Genomic DNA, 16,177 nt, shown 5'->3' with positions numbered 1-16,177 from the left:
GTGTACCTTGAGACTGAAATCATGACCATCACCAAGAGGTCACTCTCTTGTGAGATTGCTTTCTGAGGTAATAAGGTTTATTTCTAGTGCTCTGGAGACCTTGTGATCTTGTATAGAACTCAGTAAGGATTGGTTTTATAAGACACCTGGCTTTTCTCATCTTCTAAAACACCTTCTGGAACATGTGTTCTAATAATAAATACAATTCATAATGGTTAAGAACTATTGGGATATCAGTGCAGGATCTCCACAGGATAGAAGAGGGCTGTGATCCACTTATAACCCTCCTGAAGGAAGTGATTTATATCTCCCTCAGCTCTCCAGTACATCTCAGATCCCAACAACTTCCCACTAAAACTTTCAACTTGATGTGAAACAAATTTATTAAAATGAGTATTCCTCCTCCTTACCTCCCCTCCTCCATTCCACCCACAACTAAAAGCAACTATCAAAATCTTATTTAATGTACCCCTAGAATTCAAGAAGGGGTTAAAGAACAGAAACAGGAACTCCTGGTACAGAGATCTAATAGTTTTGCTGAACATACAGGTGCTGTTATTCTCCTGGTTATGCTACATGTCTCTCTCTATTACTGTGGTTTGAGAGGTCTGATCAGGAAGATATATGACTTGAGAAGCAAAAGAATAGGGAAAAATATGTTTGCCTCAAACCTAGATGAGCCTTTTGGGAGGAAGACTGCTTCCCTCTCCTTTTTGAACTCTTCCCTTAAATGTTGAATTTGTCCAATGTAGAACCACCACCAAATAAAAAAAAGGCAGAGCAAGCAATTAGGCAAGGAAGTGGCCGTTTACTTTTGAAAATAAAAAGGATATATTTCTATGATAAATGACATAACTTTCTTGCATAACTATTTAAAGCCTATCAATGTGAAATTAACAAAACAGCAAAGTTGTGTTCAATCTCATAAAGCTCAAGACACCAGTTCTGTTAATCTCTATCAGCCTTCTGTTCAATCTCCATCAGCTTTTCCATTTTACATAGGCACGTAATTTTTTTTTCAGATTTGAAAGAACTGAACACTAACTAGCATGCTTCTTTAGTAAGAACAATTTAAACAAAAAAAATTCCCTTTTTTTATGCACACAGAAAAACATTAGTTGCTGGTGAAAATGACACTCTGAAGTATTATTTAAGTGCAAATTAAAGGGCAGTTGACAGAATTCCCAACCACATACATCTGTGTATGACTAAGGATATAAAACAAGATCTCATGTGACCTTTCAATCTTAGGCATAATGATTAGCCTATAATATTGCTAGTCTGCTCCCAGCTCTCCTGAAGTCTTATTAAAACACCCTTTTCAAGACACATTTCTCTGCCCCAACAGACATATTCCTTTACTGCCAAGAAAAGCAAGCAGGAGGGAAGTGTATGAAATCCTGCGTATGCTGTACGACGTGCTAGGAAAGTAAAGCCATCAGCTTGCAGGCATGCTGTCACCAGGTGTAACAAGCAGCAGAAAACCCAGGCAGAAAAGGGGCCCATAACAAGCTGACAAAAGCTGCAAATGTAGAGGTAGCCAGTGTAGGCACTCAGGTTAGGGTAGGATACACCTGGGATATCCCAGGTAGGATAAACCTGAGCAGGCTGCTGGAGTACCAGGCACGTGGCAGCTTCACCTCTTTCACTGCTGGCATAATACAGCAGTAAATAAATGGTGGTCTTGTTTCTAGCCCACCATTTTAATTCATTTTGCTTCATACTTTCAAATTCACTGAAATGGAAGAGTAAACCTATTTCATATATCAAGAAGCTACAGTGGGATGATACTCTGTGTTTTGAACTGGTTTGGTTGTGGGTGGGGTTTTTTTGTGTTTTTTTTAGATCATCCCTCACTTTTCCCATTTTTTCATAGCTTCTAGATCACTCAAAATTCATTTTTTTTCTCTCCCATCCTGTTACTTGAGCTCTGACTGCACTTTCAGCAGTAATTTGTGGCTTAACAGCTTAGTTCAACCCATCTTCCACTACTAATAGTTTCTGATTTACTTTCTTACAATAAAAGGTAGGTAAAGATCCCCAAACTGATAGAGCAATAGCAGGTTTCTGGTTTTATCAAAAACCTACCCCAATTTTTTCCTGTTTTTTCCCTTCCATTTTTCCTTCCAACCTAGTACTTTTCACCCTTCCTGAACCTTCACCCAAATGGAAGAAAAACAATCACACAACCTTAAAAATATCATACTGCATCCAGAGACACATTTTAGTTGGCAGTACCTTGATCTGCACTTCTCTGTATGTTACACTGTCATGACTAAATATTCCAGCGGAATGTAAAATAACTGGTTTTGCTTTCAAATGCTGTTTCCTTTTCTTAGAAAAATGGTTGAAAGAATTACTGGCTTTAAAAATCTTTAACCTTAGTTTTGCAGATCCAAACCCCATTTAAGCAAAAACTGGACAGAGACAATCCACAGTATCCAGAAAAAGTATCTCCTCCTCACTAGCTACTAGCTGAAGTGCATCCCACAGTACCCAGAATGATCATTTCAAAAATCATTCCAAGGACTGCATTATTAGTTGTTCAGATTTCTAAAATAATCAGAAAAAGGTTTTGAAAATGATCATTCCAATTCCTCTTGAAGTTTTCCTATTAGGAAAAAAAAAGACCTAAACAAATTCATGAAAACTGTTTGTTATAAAGTAGGGATATATTTAATATTTGGAGTCTGGTAGTAAATTTTAACCAATATGCCCTCATTTCAAAAAGAGTTGCAAATATTTCCACGTAATTAAAATAATGTAAACAGACATAGCCAGTCCTACAAAGGCAGGATCTAAAAGGTAGTTGAAAAATGCTTTCTCTGACAAACCAACAACGTAGCCAGGTTTGTTAAAGGGCTGAAAAGCAGCATATGCCTACTAAGCAATATTCATTTAAAAATATGTTTATCAGCTGCAGACCCAGCACAGGAGCAGGTGAGGGTAGAAATGGGGAAAGGAAGAAAAATTGGAGTAGAATAAGACAGGAGAGTCCCAGCATCACTAAGCTAGAGCCTATAGTGGCCCATGCACTTTTCAGAAACCCTAAAGGAATGTAGAAGGTTTACCATGTCTTATTCAAGCTGTTCTATAAGAATTTTTATAATCCCTTTAAAAGACTGATATTGCAAAGAATCGCATTTACACCTCCTTAATCTAGCATAACTAATCTTTCTACAGCACTCTGAACTAGTAAATAATGAACTTGTAAAAGAAGAACCCATTAAATCCATTTGTATGAAAATTCTGTGGGTTTGAAATCCATTTTCTACTGATAAATAGCTGTAGAAGTCACTCGTTCTTTGGCATCTTAATGAAAATTATACACCGGCATCTTCATGAAGATGATATATCAAAAATTGCTTATGCTGTGTATGAAAACAACACCATTCATGGTATCTTCTCTGATTCCTTCTTAGCACTGTTAGAAACACTGATATTAAAAAAATTCTGATCCTGATGGAACTCAGGAATGAAAACCGTAGCTGGAAAGTTAATCAAGTCATTTGATTAATTTAGCACATATAAATCATTTAACAACTTTTAACTATTTTTGGAAACTGAGCTTGTTACCATCAAGAACAAATGGGTAGAAATACACAATTATATCCAAATGACTAGAATGCTTAATGGAAGAAAACATAAATGCATTAAGATTAAAGGAAATATTTAAAACCACAGATTCTCTGTCTACTGTGTGGTCATCTCCCAAAATGTCACAGCCCATGCTAATAAAATCCTTTGCATTACTGCAGTTGCAGCACAAGAAGTCAGATAAATGGACTTGCTAAGAGAACCCCTTCATGAAGGCTTCTGTCATGAGACTGTCAAACTGTCTAACATAAGAATTTCCAGTACTCAGGTTTAATCAAGCTAGACAAAAATGTTGGAGGCACTCCAAATGTTTTATGGCTTAGGGCATCAAGGATCCTGAGATCACTTCCCAAGTGCTGTCAGATTCTACATCTCCCAGATTTGGAATCCTGGCTTCCCTGACAGTCTCCTAATGAATGACCACAGGAAATTCCTCTACAGCAACTCCATGTCTTCATCAGCAAAAGAAAAATGCAGCAGCACATCCAAAACGCCCTCCTTCAAAGACTAATACATCATAATGATTTTAAATGAAACATCAGCTTTTCAGGATTTAAATACATAGCACCATAATGATAATTTTTTTACATTCCTGGCTGTTTTAGCAAGCAGGAGTGTGATGGACATAGACAAGTGCCTGCTGTTCATGTGTGACAACAAGACTTAGCTATATAAAGATGACAAAGGGCTAACAAAACTGTAATATGAAGGAAAAAAAGAATCTAAAAGAATCTTGATAAAGCCTATAGACCCTTCGTTTGAAAAAAAATTAAATAAATCTACTAGATTACACGTTTCAGAATTTTAACATTTCTTTTTTGTATTGGAAGAACAATCTTCTTTTTGTTTGGACTGAGATTATTTAAATAATCACTGCCTCAATCTTGCAATAAAAATACTCATCACCAACTATCACATCAAAATGGTAAATTGAAATTGCCGCTTTATTCATGAATGCGTTTTCTTGTTCTCACAATACCAATGACTATTCAAAAGTTTCAGTGTTTTACAGAGCTGATCTACTTGAGAAAAAAAAATTGAAAAAATTGATAGCAGTAGCAGCTTGATGTTCAAGAACATCTACATGTACTCCTCAGATCCTAAGTCAGAAACTACAAGTACAAAAATAGATTTTAATTTCAGTCTTCCAAAACTTGTCATGTTGTTGAAAGTGATGATTCATCACTTGTACATATAAGCTCATCGCAAGACTAGCAGACACAGAAGGATTTGTGGTTTATGCATCTAATTTAGAGACATAATTAGAAAATTATCTCGTACAGTTTGCAGGGAGGAACTGCAAAATCTCTTAACTCCTGCCTATTTGAATTTGATTATATATATATTTATATACACTCTATATTTATACACATACATATATTACAATAAGGCAGCTCAGAAGTCTTACCTGAGTCTGCTTCATTGCCCGTTCCATCCTGCGAGTGCTTCCTTTCTCCAGTTTGGTCCGAAGGAGTAAGGCTGATGTCTGAATGGCCCAGAACTTTGGCTGGGAGAGCAAGCACTGCAGACAATAAGAACATTTTGTCATTACTTAAAGACATTGAAGACAGTAAAATTTTTTTAAGTGGTCTCAAGCATGAATGCTGTTTCTTATTCTGAAAGTCAAATATGTGGCTGGAGGACTTAATGAACTGCGGGCTGTACGAATTACCTTAATCTATTTTCAATGTAAAAAGTGGCCTTCAAAACCGCTTCCTCACTCTCAGCTATGCTGTACTTTGTTTCATATGTACCCATATGATGCATAGGCCAAACTGCACAAATTTAAATGGCTACTTAGAATCAAAGAAAAAATGAAGATTTGATCCTGGGCTGACTGGCTCAGCCTTTTCCACACCTGCACACTGGGTAGCTGTAGACAGCTGCAGGGATCCTATTTCTCAAGGCTGAACAAATCCAACTCTCTCTTGGCCTCTTCTCATATGCAAGGTGCCCTGATATCCAGGTTAACAGCATTTCCACATGAAAAATGTTAGATTTGCTAAGAACCTGAAGAACATTAATTAATCTAGAACTTGCCATGACTTGAGAATGACAGGAAGAATTTTTGACTTTAGTAGATATATAGGGACTATGGAATAATCTATGCAAGCAGTTTTCCTAAAATAATTTTAAGTTATTGCTAAGAACACGCTGCACTGATGCCAGGAACTTAGTGCCAGTCTCCAACCACTGATTTTCAGGAAAGTCCAATAGAAGACATGCAGCCAATACAATTCTGGTACCTCTTAATAATTGACAGACTGCCTGGACTCTTTCCAGTATGGTTTTAGAAAGAATATACCATTTCTGAAAAGTGAGACAGCAGGAAAGCTCCTTTGCTAATTTTATTGACACTGCAAATATGATCCATCTTCTCTGAGAAAATATATTTGTCTATAGATATTTGAAGACTGGAGAAAAAGCCCCAGTGGTTTTATTCTTTCCTCTCAGAGATCTCCCAAAGCATTAAAAAGCATAATTTGCTCATGGTTTGTGTCTAATGCCTGACAAATTTCTGTCATGTTGTAATCTGGTTTTGTTTTCCCTAATGATTTCAAAAGAAAGGAGGCAGAAAGAAACAATCTAAAAAATATGCTCCAAACAAAACTACAATAGGAAGAGAGGCAACAACAAAAGCAAAAATGAAGGCAGTGTTGTTGTGCAACAACCAAACACTCAACTAATCCTATCCTCTGTGAGCAAGAATCTCTGCACTGACTCTTTCAGGACTTCTCCTCAGTCTTAGATTAAGAGGCACCCAAAGGCTTCTACACTATCCTCTACTTTCTGAGGATCTGGAATTAATTAAGGGAACACAATCACAACATTCTCTATTCTGTAGATTGTCAAGTGCCCTTTTACAAACTATAATCACCAAATCTGGTAACTGATGGATGTCCTAGTTCTGAGAGCTATCTTTCCTCTGTTTCATCAAACTTCAAACACCTATTTTAGTTTCATCTTAAGACAAACACAAGCAAGGCATTCCTAGCACAGGAGATTGGTGTCTGAGTTTATTTTTTAGCAGCCATACCAGGTAGCTGCCTAATCAAACACCTTAAGGAATTGCTTGGGCAAACACTGGAACAATGTTTCTTTTAGCTTAAAAGCTTATTTTGTGGGGAAGGTCACCCTTTTCCCTATTTTCTTCACTATTAGTATTGTGTCATACTATTTAATTTTTTTACTTCAAGGGATTTATTTCTATGCTACCTGGTGGTAGACATCAGTATTAACTTTGCAAAAGAACAATGACAACTAAAAGTCTTGGCTAATAATGCTCCTAAAGATATTTTCAGGTCTGATTACTGCCCTTGTCCAGCAGCAGAGTCCTTGTTCTCTCACTGCTTCAAGCAAGTGGCCCACGAAGGGCAGAGTACAAAGTTTCTTGTCCACAGCATCCGGCTCTGTAGGAGAACCAGCAGCCCAGGAGAGCCTCTCCCCTGTCTCTGTGTGCACCTCCCACACCACCACCTAAGCAGTGATTTAAGCAAGCATGCTGCATGAGCTGTGCATAAAGTCAAATAGGGAGGGAGGAAATCTGAAGAGAAAAAGGGTGGAATACAAGCAGAGATAATTACATTTCGCTCCTTTGCAGGAGCAATGACGAGTAGCATTTTGAATAGCAATCCTGCTTTTTAAAGGTATTAATTAAATAAAATGAAAGGTATATCTGCTGTAAAATTACAGAAAAAAAAATTTCATTTCTCCAACAGTTTACTGATACAAAAAAATATTGCAACTGCACAAGACAATGAGAAGCAGACCTAGTTTGCATTTAAGAAGCACTTGTACTTTGTACTGATACAGAGCTCACAGTCCTGTGCCAGAATTCAAATGTTCACCTTTTCATTGCCTAATTGGAATGTTTAAAGCACCACAAAAAAATCAAAATAATACATGCATAAAGGGCACAAATGTTTATACTCAAAGACTGTAAAGAATAGTTTCAGAACATCTAACCATAACCATTAAGCAAGCTTTAATCTTATACCCAAAATGTCCAAGTATTCCAGATAATAAATGCTTTCTCATAAGATCCAAAGCTTTATGTTTTCACCTGAAATTAAATCTAGGCTCTGCTAATAGGATTATAGGTTAAAATAAAACATCGGCAGCGGAGGGGGGGACGACGACGACAACCTAAGAACATGCAGGTTTTGTCAACATACTTGGAAGTTCATTATACTGCACCAAGGGCAGCTAAGAAAATTAACAAAATAATAATTCTGAAGCAAAACGACTATTGAGAATATTCACAAGTTATCATTGTTCTTACTTTAGGGAAAGAACAATAAAATAAAGAGAAACATGGGAAGATTAGACAGACTGAGAAGAAATGAAAGGAAATAAGGTCATGCAACATTTTCTGCACAGAATAGGATATTTTCACATGGGAAAAGTAATTTTCCAATTCTTTCACACATTTTTTTCCGACAAACAATATCATCCTCTCCCATCATATCAGAATGTAAAAAAGGAGATGACCAAAGAATTACACAAACCAGAATATTTAATTCAATATAACTTCCTTATATGACATTGAAATGAAACAAGATGCTGCAAGTCTTAATAGCAAAGTAGTCCATTATTGTACAACACTTATAAATACGTAAGAACAAAAGGCAAGTTTTGTTCTTGGAACATAAACTTCTCCTGGCAACCTGTTCCAGATTGCTCAAGGAAGTTATTGATGCCCTATCCCTGGATTTGTTCAAGGCCAGGTTGGAGAGGCTTTGAGCAAACTGGTCTAGTGGAAGGTGTCCCTGCCCATGGTAGGGGAGTTGGAACAGGATAGCCTTGAAGGTCCCTATCAACCCAAACCATTTCGTGATTCCAAGTAATACCTGAATTGTGAGATAGGTTACATTAGTAATGACACCCAGATCAAACCCAGCCAAAGATTTCTGTCAAACCCAAAAATCAGATACCATGAACAAACCATTTCAGCCTCAATATTCAGAATTTAACCTAGGTGTGAAGCACTCCCTGATCACTCTTAAAACTTTCTGTCAGAAAAACAGACAAAGAACTGCATCAGTCAGTCACAACTTAGAAAAGGTAAAGATTGGTCAAAGCAACTCTTTTGCCTTCCTGCATCTATTATTTTAAAAAGCTGGAGTTCCTATAGGAATTCTTCCTGTCATCAAAGTCAGGAAGAGCTTACTTGGGCATATAAGACATGCTAAAATACCTGGAACAGGTAAAGATGATTGTTATTAACTGCAGCGCTAATTAATTTTAATGGTTTCTAATTTTTCCTTATGATAAATCTATGAAGTAAGGTTATTGTTTTACTCCTGAAGCTTGCTCACTGATAAACTATCAGTAGCCTAGCAAAGTACTGTGATTGCTATGATGGAGCTATCATCTGAAAATGGACTTGTAAACGAAGCAATTTTAATTGCAATCATTTGTGGAATTCCTAAGAATTTGCACATCAGTCCATCAGTGAACCAAAAATATTCTGCTTATTGGCCAAATTGCCAGGATGTGGTGAAATTATTTCACTGAAGTCACAGGCATGAGGCACCCTGAGGATAGCTCTGGTCCTCTGTCATGCCTCCAAAAACATGACCCTTAATTCAGATTCAGCCCAGGTTATTTACTAACTTATTTTAAGTTACAAACAAGTACAAAACACTGGGGACGATTTAGAGGAAAAAAAATGAAAAATATTCCTTTTTAGTTCCTTATGTTATCCATTTCAGTTAACATACTTCAGGAGCTTTGGTGTTCACTTTTCAAAAAAACCACACCTTAAGATTTTCAGATTACTCATGCGGATTACTTCATCCACAGTCCAATAGTCTTGTCAGTAGTCAATAGTCTTGTTTCATATAACTATTATATCCTTATTTAATGATTTTCAGTAATTCATTCAGATAATTAACATGAAACCCTTATTTCTTCAACACATCCCAAGGCAAAATGGCAAGCTTTTAACTCATTCTGTGCTTTGCTGTAAAATGAGACACTACTATGGCTTCTTTTCCACATTCTATATCCTGCACAATTATCAGGCGAGTACATTAAAAACCCACTAATACAACTGAGGCATGAACAGGGAAAATGTGCATTTGCTTGTATATGTATCTGTTAATCTCTGCTGAATGACTTTATTACTGAAAGCTAACTTTAAAGTGTTTCATTTGTTTTTATGTACACAGCAAAGAATTGGCAAAAACTTCTATGGAATTCATGACTAAGATCAAGAGGAAAAAAACAGCATGATATTAGGGAGAAATGTGATTTGCTTTCTACATGTTATTCTCATCCAAATAATTTGACACTTAAGTTTCTGTACAACTAATGCAAGTTTTTCTTCTGAAAAGTCATGTTCAAATGACACTTACTTAATATCAAATTTTTTGGAAATTTCTCCTAGCACTAAACTGGTGACCGAAAAAGCAAATGAAATAAAATTAAAAATAATCAACTTAGAGAAAAACCTGAAAGATGCCACATTATTATGGAAAGACTTCCTTTCATTAAGTCCATGTTTTTTCAACAGAATAGTGTTTAATAAAAGGTACTGCTTGCATTTCTGGAAAAAAGTATGTACAGAACACTGCCCTGAAAAGCATCTAAATGAACTTTATGGAACTACTTTTAATTGTCTAAGAAAGATTATGGCAATCCAAGGTCCAGAGGGATGCAAAAATAATAGAAATTTTGAGATAAGTCCTTAAAATATTAACTCCTTTACTAACCAAGCTCAAACACAAATGATCTGCAGTAGTATTGGCAGCATCCGGATGAAATGAGATTTGTAACTTTAAACAATAATTCTGTTTGAACCCAGTAAGTTAAAATAAAGCACATTTGTGACTAAGTGGTTTCCAGTACCAGCGCACTTTTTATTTTTTAGTGAAAAGCACAAGTATCAAGAGGGCAAGAAAAATACTAAATTTCTAATTACAATTAAGCAGCAGAACCATGGCTTGGCAACAGAACAAGCCAGTCAGTATGACCACTTTTAGCTTTTCTGCTTAGTGTTAGGAACATGTAAAAATTGCCTGTTGGCTCAAACAGATCAAGTATGTTCAAATCAAGAATACATACCTATTCTGCTGTACATGCCCACCCCAAAGATTTCAAAATAAAGAGGAATCAAAAGAAGATTTGACTATATGGCATCACTAACAAAAGTATGATGCTGAGGTTTCACAGAGCTCCAATTCCTCCTAGTGTTTTTATTCTTATCACAACACTCAGCAGTTTACCAATCCTCCTTCAGTGACCACAAATTAAGAGGAAACTGTAATAGCTGCACGCATACACAAATCCTCAAATCAATAAACAACTAAAATTCATTACTGTTTTCTAAATAGGTATATTTAAATGGTCAAGGAGTAGTATTTGATATTTAAGCTGATTTAATGTGTGTGACGAAGGATTGCTTTTAAGCACAGAATGCTGTTGTGCTGGTGTATATAAATAGTTTAATGCAAAAAATTGCTTAGCAACCAGCTTAAGGAGTATTTCTCCTTTTATCTATATTTAAATTTAAAGTTTCTATGTTGCAATTATCATAGTACATATGCTCTTTATACATAAAAATGAAATTTCTAATAAAAATGCATTTAGAATTGCAGAATACTGAATAACAATTACAATAAAAAGTTTTTTGTGTTTGATACACCATTATCCTTAGTTCAATGCTACCCCAAGACTTTTCCTTTTTATTTTCCATTGTTGTTATACACAAATCCTCTCTGTTGTTATGTGTAACGATACATAATTACTGCATGTTAATCTCTAAATGTATTTTTATGTAAAAATTGAAATGGAGCCATAAACTAAAATGTGTATCTGTAAATGCCCATTTGATTCATCTCAGACAAAGACTTAATGCTAAAATTTCAGAGAGGTTATTTTTTCTGTACTAACAGGGGAGCTCCTGAGTGTGTCTTCATAAATCATCATTTTATTGAAATTGAATAATCTGAAGTTCAGACAGAAACAACTCCATTCTTCTATACTTAAATATATATATGAAATACTTTTCATTTCTTTGAGGGTATCACCTTAACACATGACAACTTCACTTTAGGTTCAAAATTCAAACAAAACCTGACAGCCAATAAAGATTTCCTCTTGGACAGTAAATTGGAAGAGGTAGCAACAAAACACAACACATCAAATTCAAGCCTATTGCCTTTACTGCTTCTACAGGAGAACAACTACTCATGGAATCCACAGTACAATCCCCAATTTATATAAAACATCTTAAGTATGTGACAGTTCTAAACAAACAACAGTGATTAACTCGGGAACAAACAAATAGGATGATGAAGCAAATTATTTCAAACCATCTGCTCTTTCCAGCTTCTGTCATCCATAATCATTGACATTGCTTTAGACATGAACAATCAAGCTGTATATTCTCCAGTCACATTTTATTATCTATAAACGCCTTCATATTTTCTAAGGTCCAACAACAAAAAAATTACATTAGGACTTCACTCCAGATGATTCTTGTTTCAAATGGACAAATTCTAACCTATTTGGCATAATTATGTCCTTGGAGAGCAACACAAACAAGATACGGGACACAAACAAGGACAGTAATATTTTTATACCTTGAGAATGCAAGGCTTCCATAAATACTATGACAGTGGATATGCTTAGTGGCTAGAAGGAAGGAAGAGAAGAAAAGATAGTCAAATTTACGCAGAAAATTATTCCTAGCATGGACTAGCCAAGAGATTTTGCAGATTGGTTTTTGGTTGCTTTTTTCCTATTAAAAAAATACTGAAACAGAAGGAATACTCACACCAGTGTGTATTGTAGTCTACTACATCTTTCCTCCTCAAGGTCAAAAGCTCTGCTCAGGTATCAAACAAAGATCAAAGGCCCTGCTGGTATGTTTAACAGTTATCAAACCCTGTGCTGTATATGCCTTGATATATCTCTTTAATTTCACACTTTCACTAAACATGGAAATCTGTCCTACACTTCCAGTCATTCTAACAGTTTTGGGCCACAAAAAATCAAAATATTATCAATAATCCTGCAAATTAGAAGTCACATCAACACGTGAGTAACTGTCTTGAAAATTTCTGTCTTTTTCTGTGAAATGGACTGCAATTTCAGGTAGCAACCAAAAGCATCTTTTTCCACATGGCATTAACAACTAGAACTTAAAAACCAACAATATGCAAAGTCTTTGGAGTTATGGATTACTAATTGATTTAACAGTCTTAGGGAAAAACTAGCAAGACAAGGATAATTTACATTTTTTTCTTTGCAAACGTGACAACTTGCATTATACACTTCTAATTAGTAATACTTCAGGCATTATTCCAAGTCCTGTGTTAGTCTTTCTTTTTCAATGCTGCATGAGAAAAATGTGTTATTACTTGGTTAGGTCTTAAATACTTTCTTGCCTAACAGCATCTAATATAAATTCTACATGGCACCTTTAGAGCATTATGCCAAGACCTTTGCACTGTAATAACAAAACAAAAAATAAAGCAATGCTTGAGCCTGTATGAAGTGCATTAGCAGAAGTTCTGTATTTTTGTTTATTAGGTCTCTTGGTGTTTCAGGGAGTTGTTACATCATGCTACAGAGTCAATCATGATCATCTATGGTTTTTTTAAGGCCTCTTGAATTACCATGATTAAAAAAATTCTCTGACTGTATGTTAGGCAAATGAGAGGCAGAAATCCTGAAAGTATTAAAGTCACAGAGGAGAAGATTTACTCTCCTGCACTGGCTGAGACATCAGCATTTGCACAGTGCCATTTTCCAGTACTGCTTTAATATTCCATCTATTTCAGTAGGTTTAGACCACACATTCAGCATATTTTTCCCCAAAATCTAAAGCTATTCACTCAATTGTATGACAATGGTTTATTTTGGTCCATAAAACTAATCCTGGGACTGTTGAACAAAAATAGCTTTTCACCACAACAGGTGTTAGCTGATCATTAGCAGAGCTGGGCTTAAAGCTCTTAACCACAGCCATTAGAAATACCTCTTGGGTGTTAAAAAGTCAAGAGTGAGGCCAAAACACCATCAGTGATCTGCATCAAGGGACTAGTTTAATTAGAATGGCATTTTTAAAATTCACTTTGTCTAGTCTTGTCTGGTAGCCTCAGCACTCAAATTATAACATTACATCATTGTAAATACAGAGTACCTTTTGTTGATTCCTACCACTAAAACAAGAATACACTATCTGATTTTTTTTTTGCATTGCTATATACTTCAGTGTATACAGCAATGCAAAATGAATGAAATTTTTTTCATATACATAATTTCAGAAGCTTGGATAATTTAATGGATTTGGAATAAAATATAAATCATGAGTGTTTTAAAATGAAACGTGTACACATATATACTGATAACTTTTTTCAGTTTTCTTTTTGTCCATACACACTTTATAAGGCAAAATGTTAGAAACCTATTAGGTAAACAGTTACTTACTCACACTATACTAGACTGATCTAGAAATGAATGTTAGACTCAACAGAGCAGCAATTATATTGCACTTACCTAAAGGCAATTTAATGTTCTCAAGTGCCTCATTCAATTTTAGTCCACATGTGACTGACTCTCTCTCTGAAATTTATTGTATCTGGAATTTATCACATCTGAAGGTACATTAAATATAATATAAGAGTTATTTCATAGCTTGCTCAATCAGTTAAAAAGTTATAAGACAATTCTGGAATAAATTTTCTTCTTGGAAGATATAAAAAATATCCCAATACATGAAGGCTAATGTAATTTCACTTCAGTTGCATTTTCCACAGCTTTTTTTACCCTACTTAAATAGTGTTCTGCAGCAAATGGGTAGGTTTTGAAAATATCCACCCACCAGTGGCCTCAGATTCTATCCTGCTTATCATTCTAAACATATTTCCCCTCCATGGCACTTATTTTAAGCAGTAACTCTTACTCCTTCTGGTATCTACCTTGCAAAGGGACAATTCTTGCTTCTAGGCAACTATGTATGCTAGATCAGCTTGGAAACTGTGCTGGCTTGTGTACCACTTCTGTAGCACCTAGAATTTCAAGGAATAAAAAAAACCAAAAAAAAAATCAGGCAGGAAATATTGGAAGTTAGTTCTACTATCTGCTCAAAGATACTGTTACCAACCTTATTAGAACTAGCAAGACACGTCATTGCCATCTCTTCTACCTCGCCTTAAAAGAATTGTGGTTGAAAAAACTCAACACAGCCTCTTCTCAGCAACAGATCAACATTATTCACAAGCAACCTTCTGCTTTCTTAGTCAATACTCAGACTCAGCACAGTAAGCTGACAGTCTTAAAGGGATAAAGGATGACTTTCCAAAAGAAAACACCCTCAGACTTTACAGCTTCTTTGTTCCATTTGTTTTCATTAGCAAAGGAAACATATTCAAGTAAAGTGAGGCTGCCTTACCCTGGTCTTGGTTCTTCTAAATAACATTAGTCAGGAGAACATCCAACTTCTCTTTCTATTCTCCATCACCATCTCATCTGAAACCTGAATAATCTCAAGTCCTATTTGCCTCTTCAGTGAATTTTTTTGAAGAACCCAGAGCAAAAAGAATCATAGAAAAGGTCTAGATCTGCTGCTTTTACTAACAGATCTAAATATGTTGTTCTGTTATTTTTATCTCCTGATTCCATGTACAGTTCCTCACATGCAGAACACCAGTCAAAACTCACTCTCCTTCTCCGCAGCCACACTGTTCAGAAGTCTAAAGGGAAATGGTTAAGCACTCTCAGCACAAGGTTCATAACCAAACATATGAAATGCCATAGCTGTTCCTTCCCCCATTACACTCTTCACATCGTCTGACTACACACCAAGAATTTCCTCAGCTTTTAAGTTGGATATTCCTATGTTTTCTCTTGGAAAATCTGTCTCACGCCATAACCCTGCAACTCAGAAACACCTAAACATTGTGTGTATTTAAAAAATTAAATAAAACACGTTCTTTGACATGAACATGGGGGTACTGGAAACAGATCTCTGGTCAGAAATAGAAGAAACACAAGCACATGATGAATGTCTTTCCAGCTAGCCCTGAACGTAGCTCTGCAGATAAGAGTGAAATGACAGCACAATGGCCCCTACATGATACAATTTACAGGGAAAAAGGTCAGAGAAAATGAGCACTAGAGAAATCTTCCCTTTCAGAGGAAGTCTCCTATGTTCCACAAAAAGAGCTGTGTGAAAGGAATACAAAGATCTATGCTCAATGAAGAATTTTCATTGGAAACAAAAGACTCAAAGAAAGCTTTGTATGGATTCAAATGTAACAGAAACACAAAAGAGCAAGCTCATATTAGCCTGCATGGAACAAAAATATAATAAAAAGTATGGAGACTTATAGTGAGTTATAAACATGATTCTTTGCTTCCATATAACGCAGTCTGTGACTTCACTTGCATACATGCAAGTACATAACTTGCAGAGAAATCTATGGAAGAAACAAGTACCACAATTCAAAGTAATTTTAGACACAATGAAATAACTCAGATCTGGATTGGCTAAGAAAATGTTTCAATGCTTTTCCCCTTTAGGACTTCCTACTTTCTAATAACAGCACAAAAACATTATCAATCAAAT

General features: G+C 35.7%; 1 protein-coding gene across 1 annotated transcript in view; it reads right to left on the bottom strand.

The window, feature by feature from the left end:
• TTC27 (tetratricopeptide repeat domain 27) overlaps positions 1–16,177 on the bottom strand; it is a 113,457-nt gene that overhangs the window by 49,716 nt on the left and 47,564 nt on the right. The window contains exon 10 of the mRNA XM_071429905.1: positions 5,006–5,119. Within this exon, the coding sequence (XP_071286006.1) occupies positions 5,006–5,119 (114 nt within the window). The remainder of the gene's footprint in view (positions 1–5,005; positions 5,120–16,177) is intronic.

This window comes from Agelaius tricolor, unplaced genomic scaffold (assembly GCF_023055355.1).
Source record: "Agelaius tricolor isolate 1412-34295 unplaced genomic scaffold, bAgeTri1.0.p SCAF_1, whole genome shotgun sequence".
NCBI classification, from domain to species: Eukaryota; Metazoa; Chordata; class Aves; order Passeriformes; family Icteridae; genus Agelaius; species Agelaius tricolor.
Note: the sequence above shows the minus strand (reverse complement) of the source record. Positions and strands in the feature narration are given on the sequence as shown.